Source organism: Neofelis nebulosa, chromosome 18, assembly GCF_028018385.1.
Source record: "Neofelis nebulosa isolate mNeoNeb1 chromosome 18, mNeoNeb1.pri, whole genome shotgun sequence".
NCBI classification, from domain to species: Eukaryota; Metazoa; Chordata; class Mammalia; order Carnivora; family Felidae; genus Neofelis; species Neofelis nebulosa.
In genome coordinates this window covers 28870481-28878875 of record NC_080799.1, presented here as the reverse complement: position 1 = coordinate 28878875, position 8395 = coordinate 28870481, and the positions used below count along the sequence as shown (strand labels likewise).

At 38.6% G+C, this 8395-nt stretch overlaps 2 protein-coding genes across 2 annotated transcripts in view; one reads left to right on the top strand and one right to left on the bottom strand.

Annotated features, from left to right (window-relative positions):
• Positions 1-434: 434 nt before the first annotated feature.
• On the bottom strand, positions 435-8222 carry THUMPD1 (THUMP domain containing 1). The gene is made up of 4 exons (XM_058711223.1): positions 7771-8222; positions 6286-6460; positions 4829-5077; positions 435-4289 (listed from the first exon to the last, which is right to left on the bottom strand). Exons 1-4 carry the CDS (start codon positions 7999-8001, stop codon positions 3868-3870), a joined length of 1077 nt encoding a protein of 358 aa, XP_058567206.1. The 5' UTR covers positions 8002-8222; the 3' UTR covers positions 435-3867.
• The window catches only part of ACSM3 (acyl-CoA synthetase medium chain family member 3), a 56997-nt gene continuing 56368 nt past the window's right edge, over positions 7767-8395 (top strand). Inside the window, exon 1 of the mRNA XM_058711221.1 lies at positions 7767-7855. The gene's annotated coding sequence lies outside the window, so the exon portion shown is untranslated. The remainder of the gene's footprint in view (positions 7856-8395) is intronic.

Here is an 8395-nt window from a genome sequence, read left to right as displayed (position 1 = left end):
CCTTTTTATATAATCATTTATAAAAATGATTTATATTTTAGGACAATGTATAATTTGACATAAAAACATCTTTTATGAGGTATCTATTATAAATCAAGAGATTTATGGGGCACCTAGGTGGCTAGGTCGGTTAAGCATCCGACTTCAGCTCAGGCCATTATCTCACCATTCATGAGTTTGAGCACCACAGCCCTGCGTTGGGCTCTGTGCTGACAGCTCAGAGCCCAGAGCCTGCTTCAGATTCTGGGTCTCCCTCTCTCTCTGCCCCTGCCCTGCTCACACTCTGTCTCTCTCTCTCAAAAAAAATAAACATAAAAAAAAATTATATATATATATTATACATACGTATGTGTATACACACACACACACACACACACATAAATCAAGAGTTTTACTAAGAGGCAGAAAGAAAGAAAAAGCACAGAACACCAATCTTTAGGGAACAAATTTATTTTGATTTTTCTGAAAATATCAGAAACTATGAAAAACAAGCTAAATATCTGGCCATAACAAAAGCAAAATACAAATAAAAAGAACATTTAGAAATCATGTTTAACCTTAAACAAACACGTCTCAAAATACCAAGTATAACACCCTATCCTCCACAAAGCAAAACAAATTTACTAAACCACAACACTGGAGTTTTTTTTAGCTGACATAACTTAAAAACAAAAACAAAAATTAAATGGAAAAAAAAAAAAACAACACTCAATATCCACCCTGGAATCTTGTCACTTATAAAACAACATGCTCAAAAGTCAGTGACAATAAAATTATGAAACCTGAAAATGCATCAATGAATGAAATCAGATTCCAACAGAACACAGTGCTTTACAGCTGGAAAGAATAGCTTTTGTCGCAGGTCTTACCAAATAAAAATAAATACAAGAGGATTAAAAACAAACTACTAAATCAAAATCTTTCTGTAGAGTAGCAGCTTTCACAAAGTAAAAGGAACCCAGTTCCACAAACTTGGATGTTCTGTAAGCATATGGCCAATTTTATTCCCAGAGTCCCAAAGTCTTGCACTATCAAAATAAAAGTGTCTTTGTCTTGGAGCAAGTCTGATGAAGGCACCAAAATCCTATCCTCCGTGACAGTTAAAATGCTCTGATCATCCTTTTAAAATGATCTCAACCTATTAAGAGTTAACACTCTAAATATCTAAAGATCTAGAAGGACTTGCAGCCTCATCTGCATTACCAAGGTCCAATCTATAGTCTTTTCCCTCCCTAATCCTTCTAGTCTGGTTTACCAAGCAGGACCACTAGTTTAGGAGGATAAAAATACATTACCACATTCCCTGGCCATTAAACAGACATAGACGTTGGTGCAGGAAGACTCAACATTTATAATACTTATGAACTTTTTAAAACTTAAAAATAAACCCATCTAAAAGTGAATTTCACAGCCTCTTAATATTTATTTTCAACCTGGACTTCTTATGCAGCCCTCTTTGGTGAGTCTCTTCCAGTTTTTTCAGTAGTTTTACCCTGGGGGAAACCTTGAAAAAACTTTCAAATTAAGTTTCATGGCATGTGAGTGTCAGCACTAAGAATACTCTTACTTCACAGAAATCCTGAACTATCAGACGATGACTCAGAGTTCTTTCTCTTCTCCTGGACAAAACCTCAGGCTGAGATTCAGAGAAGGGATTTCCCACCTACTCATAAACAGGTGTTGAGAAAAGGAGGGTAAAGGCTATTTGGTTTTGCAGTTCTTCACAGAGAGTTTTAGTTAAGGCCTCAGACTCGTTGCTATCTTTTCTTCACTCTCATGCCCAAGTGGGTGTGGAAACATTTCAAGAGTTCCTTTGGCGATGTGACTGTTCCAACGAGTCAGTTCCTATCAATCCAAGAATCTTATCACTTTTAAGAAAATACATTTTCTCCAGGACCTTGCAGGAACTTGTTTGTTCATGTGATAAAAAAAAAAAAAAAAAAAAAAAAAAAATGTCTGCTAAATAGACTAGTGTCTTAGCCATCCTTCATCTCCAAAGCACTCTGCAAAATCTGGCCTAGTATTTTCTTGTAAGTACTCTGGCAATTGACCTTTCAACTCAAATATCCTGTTGAGAACTCTTCTGACAAGCCACTGGATTTCTGTATGTAGATTTATGTGCTCTTTGTTCAGATTTGAGCTTTATTTATTTTTAAACATTCCTGCATAAATGGGTCTTTAATAAAGTTAACCATTTCTGCAGCATTATCCAGAACTTTCTTCATTTCAACTCCAAGCGTTTTATATCAGCACCTCTCTGGGAAGAAAGCAGTGTGCTATAACATGAATGTCAACATTTCCTTTTACCAGAATGAGGCAAAACTGGTCATGGAGCCAAGGATGAGCACCAGGAGTAGAGATGACAGACCTTCAGTCTTCAGTTATAAAGACCCACTAAATTTATATTGCCTTTGTTTTGAGAGGCTCCTCGCAGCAGAACAAGCTTTCTTGAATTTCGTCATCATTCACCAACCTTACCAAGGCTATAGTAGGACAAATATTCATGGAATCTGTTGACTCATCAACCCAGACAGAGAAGCGGCTGCTTTTCAGTTAATTACCCAAACCTCTTTAGTATCAGGAGACATAAATCAATTTATTAAACTGAAAGTGAAGGCTTTTCAATTTCTTATACTGCTTCTTGCCCTCACATTTTAATGTTATATTGGTATTATTACATTGGTATTATTATTATTAGATTATTAAATTTTTCTAATATAATGCTGCTACTAAAATTTTGCTTTTTAAACCTTTTACTGAATGTGATTTTTTGTTTTTTTAAGATTTTATTTTTAAGCAATCTCTACACCCAACAGGGGGCTCAAACCTACAACCCCGAGATCAAGGGTCACATGCTCTACGAACTGAGCCAGTCAGGTGCCCCTGAATGTGACTTTTTTAAACAAAGTTTACTGTTTTGCTATTCCAGATGCCATTTAAAATAATCAACATCTTTACTTATCAAATGGCTATCATTTATAGTTACAATTGCTAGAGCAAATGCTAGGTTTGTAAGTTGCATTCCACAATGTACAATGGAAGACAACAGCTTGGATTGTAAATCCATAAGATCACTGAAAAGTAGCTTTCACTGTAAAGAAAGAATCTGTGTCCCTTGTTGCACTGGCATACCAAAGTATCACAGAAGACTAATTCTTCATCACTAACCTCAACAGAAATGTCTGTATTTCTATGCTTAGAATGGTCCTCTTCTACCTTACACCATGACCTCAAAAATTGCAGCACTGGAACATCAGATTTGTTTAACAAATGTTAATAAAATATAAAATCTGCCATAATAACTAAGAGTTACAGAGTAACTCTAAGAATCACAAAAAAATACAAAAACTTCACAAAAAACAATTCACTTCTCACCTAGAAGACCCATGTTTTTGCAATGTTTACAACAAAGTGACAGGGGACAGATGAGTTGCAACATGTAAAACTTCCTTCCTTAGAATGATACTTTCCCTAGGAGTGTCTCTTACAGAGTTTGTTTACTCCAGTAAGTTAGATGGCAGTGCAGAAAGGGAGGCTGGGGAAAGTAATCATGAGGGAGAGCCCAACATTATCCTCCTGTCACCCTCCCCTCCATGCAAGTGCTCACCAATTATCCACAGTTTCTCCCAGCTAAGCAAAATTCACATAAGCCAAACTGCACCCTGGCACATGGGGCTGAAAAGATCTCCAACATAACTGTTAATGGAGCTGCTCAATCACTGTTCACTATTGTGAGTACAGCATTATGCAACATACAAAGTTCAAAACTTGTATTTTCAGTCACAATTTTATACAGAATCCTACCAACATCTCACCAAATGCCACCAGAGAAACCTACCTGAAACATCAAATGATTTTTTTTTTTCTCTATGAGAGGTCATTTTCATTTGGCTCAGATCCTTCTGTGACTTGACTTTCAAGTTCAGGATTAGCTCCTCCCTCACTCACCACCTGTGTCTCAGATCTTGGTTTTGTCTGCCCCAGCTCCTCATTATTTTCTGGTACCACTTGCTGGTTATTTTTTCCTTCTGCTGGGTCATTTTGATTTGATTTGTCACCAGATTCCAATTTAGCTTCTTTCCCATTTCCTGCTTGTGCTGGCTGCTTTGGGTTAAGCTGTGATGGGTCCTTAGCACTCTTAACCACCTCCTGGAGATTATACTTTCTGAACAACATGTAATCTGTCACAACACTCAGGCAACAGACAGCTTTAATGATTTCTACTACCACTGTGTACTGTGGATTGGTAAGATCCACTTTATTTTCCGAGTTGAGGCTGCCTACTATTCCTGTAACAAAAAGAATAGGGAAATGCTTAGAGGGAGAATGGTACCATGAAGCTTGACAGATACAAACACAATCTTTCATCTTTCCATTTGGGACTTGTTAAAAGCAATATACATACTAGTCTATGCTTCTGCATGGACCTCAGTCAAACTCTGTGAACTCTTTCAATAAATAAATACAAATAAAATCCTGAAATATTTAATCAGAGTAATTTTTTTTCCAAAGAAAATTCAATCTTGATTTGGAAGATTTAATATCTAACTACCAGAAAGTCTCATATCCAAGTCTGTTAGGTCTGATATTATTTTAAGGACTTTTTTTTTTAAGTAATCTCTGTCCCCAATGTGGGGCTCGAGCTCACAACCCTGAGATCAAGAGTCACATGCTCTACCAGCTGAGCCAACCATGCGCCCTTATTTTAAGGACATTTTAATATACTTGTTTTATATCCAAAAATATAAGCCTTAAATCTTAAAAAAAAATTCCTAAAAACAAGTATTTACTATTACATACGAACGTAAAATCACTAAAAGAAACATACCTGCCAGTTCTTTGATAACTTCTTCTCTATTCATGTGGCTGTTATTTCGAGATTTATATACAATCTGAAATGTCCCTTTGTTTGGAGCTTTAAACCAGGGTTCCAAAAATGTTTCTGCATATTTTTTCATGTCTTCTAAGAAAGCCTTGCATGTGCCCGAAATAGGTAACATTCGTAGAATAACCCGAGTCTTCTTCTTCTTGGTTTTATACATATCCTGAAGAATATGATGTACCAATTTCTCAGGTTCTGAAAGAAAAGAAAAAAATCGGCAAAAAAAGAACAAGAATATAAGCTCTCAGACATTTTAAAACCTCTTCAAACTGTCCAAAATGAATTTTCATTGTCAGCAACCTACATCAACAGTATAGTAGAAGAAATTATCACGATGAACATTAATAAGTCTAATCAAACAGTTTTTCCAACTTTCTTCACTGCCTATGATTACTACTATATCTAATATGTTAACTCTTCAGCATTACTACTGCTTTCACTAAAAACAATGGTTCATGAAGACACTGGAGTTAACATTTTTGTGATGTCTGACTTGTCCAAACAAGACCATATTGTTTTCCTATAACAAGAGCAACTACCAACATATTGTTATTAAACAGCAGTGTTTTTTTTTTTTTTTTTTTTTACAATAATAAACAAAACAAAATCTGCAAGTCACTTTAAAAGATTTAATTCAGGGGTGTCTGGGTGGCTCAGCAGGTGAAGCATCTGACTCTTGATTTCAACTCAGGGCATGATCTCACTGTCATGGGATCGAGCCCTGTCTGGGGCTCTGAGTTGAGCATGGAGCCTGCTTAGGATTCTCTCTTTCCATCTCTCTCTGCCCCTTCCCTACTCACTCTCTCCAAATATAAATAAACTTAAAAACCACACATTCAACTCATCCATTGATCAAATTTGTACAAAAATCCAGATCTCAGAACTCAGAGGAGCCCCAAAACCATGAATTACACAAAATCGTCATATGATCCTTAGGCCACATCCTGACGACATACAAGTCTATTTGGGGCTACTCAGTGTTTTCAATACTTTTAAATTAGTTAACTACATTAAAAAATCTACAAACTTCTCCAGACTTCCACCTTCTTTTCAAAAATCAAAAGACCTGGCCCTATTAGGACTACATTCCAGATGGCTAAAGTCATTCCAAATTGGCTGGAGCTGAATAGCAGCTGCTTCTTTTAGACAGAACATGTACTCTTGTTTCACCTAAAGTTACACGCAAAGAAAGTGGCAAAGCCAGGTTTCCACTCTTAAGCCAATGTTATGTTCACCACACCATTCTACCTTTCCATATCCTTAGTGCTAAAACAGTGTGAAGAAGATCAATCAAATTATTAACTGAGCCGTGACCACGAAGCCACTTTTTAGGCAGTGTTCACTAAGACAAGGTGATGTCTAGATATTATAGGCTCAATAATCTTAAGGCTTATTAGACACACCTATCCCAAGTGTCCTGATGAAGACTACGTTATTTGCTCCACTCTCCACTGATTGAAATCTTCTTAGCTTCATCTCCGTAGATGCTTTAATGTCACCAACTTCTTTCTTCAAGGCAGCCTCCACATCATCATCTTCTCCCTCACTTCCAGAGGGCTGCTGATCTTTGTCTGTAAACTGCATAAAATTAATGAGCAAAAATGCCAAAACAGCTCATGTTAAAAGCTATAACTATATATTTATGTGAAACCTCCAGTGGCAGATGGATCAATACTGACAATAAAGCTTTTTATTAAGAAACTGACACATCACTCCCTACAAAATGTACAGGAAAAAGGAAGTTCCTTCAGACTGGGGTACATATAATTTGAAAATGCTTTCAAAAACATCTTGACACTCTGGGACACAGGGAAATGTGCTCACCAAATGAATTACTTCAAGGTAAACCTTAAATCCCATCACTAGATATCTTTGTACCTAATGAGACAGTCTCCTTTTGGTGAGATTAGACCAACCTGTTATGGCATTAAAAACCCTTATTTCTATTCTACTAAGGAAGAGGGAACAAAAATAGTTTGAGAATTTGCTCAAGACACCAGTGGAGACAGGACACTAACTTGTTGCCTAGTTCTCTGCCCCACCAATGGAGTTTCCCAGTCAGGCACCAGTAATAATTATACCCATTTATGGAACCTTTATTATTTATCAGGATGTATTTATATACATAAGCAACTTGTCAGCCAACATTAAATATACTATCATTTATTCTTTTTTATCTAGCTCAGAATTAAATAATATACCCATGCCGCAGATCTAGTAAATAACAGTACTTGAATCCAAATCCCCTCTGTATTATCTATCCTCCCCCTTTTAATTAATTGAGGTGTTTCTGTATTAGTCCAGATCTTATACCAATAATATAAAGATTTCCAAACTGTGTTGAGACAATTAGATCTTAGATGGAATTGGTACAAAAATGTTTGCTTTTTAAAATGTATTTACACGTGCATTTGAGAAATAACTAGCACTAGTACTAAACCCACTATTTCAGACACAATGCTTAGGACAATTATTACAACCATGGCGTAAAGATGGTGGTAAGATATATAAAAACTATGACGACCAATGAAGTTTCCCCTGTGAATTTGGACCGTTTACTTAACCTACTTGAGCTCCAATATCCTCGTGAATATTACTTCACAAGTCTACCGTAAGAAATAAACGTTTCTTTGGGGGCTTCAGAAACACAACACGTGGATCTCAGAAGCAATCAATAAACAGGAGCCCCTGTGATTAATAATGGGAAAAACCCCTCAAATGGGCAAGCTTTTCAAGCACGCGACCCGGCAGCGATCTACAACTCAAGACTCCGCGAGAAGGCGGGAACACAGACCAGGCCACAAAACTCGCGCACGCGTAGAAGACAGCCGGCCTTCCGCATTCCTTTCTTTTCTCACAGGCCCGCTTACCCTCTCTGGGGCTCGTACCTTTTCCGGCCCGTACATGTCGTCGCCGTATTCGTTGAGCAGACTGTAGGCCTCCTCCACGCACTTGCGCTCGTTCATGTTGCAGGTAATGAGAATGCCCTGTAGCCCGGGTTCCAGCTGCCGTGGCCCACCGCCGTCGCAGCGCCGCGCCCGCTTGGCCTGCACATACTGAGCTTTCCCTTTGCGCTTTCCACCGCTAGACTGAGGAGGCTGCTGGACGGGGGCCGCCATGGCGCGTGAGAACCAAGGCTAGCGAGAAACAGCTTTCTCCTCTAATCCCGGCTTCCTCACCTCTACTGACGCCAGTTGCTTTCGTCTTGTGTGTGCGACGGCCTCTCTTAGTCCCGCCTCCCATGTTTCATTCCGTGCTGCGCCGGGTCCTAAAGCCGGCAGGTGGCCGGCTGTGGAATGGTGGTGCGAGGCCCGCCCTTGGAGAGAGTGGACAGGCACTTTTTTTTTCTTCTTTGAGATGGGGGAGGGACAGAGAGAGGGGAAGACAGAGAAACCGTAGAAGGCTGTGCGCTGTCAGGGTTCAACCCACAAAGGGTGACATTATGATCTCAGCCCAAGTCGGAAGTTCAACCGACTGAGCCACTGAGGCGCCCTTGATGGGCACCTCTTACTG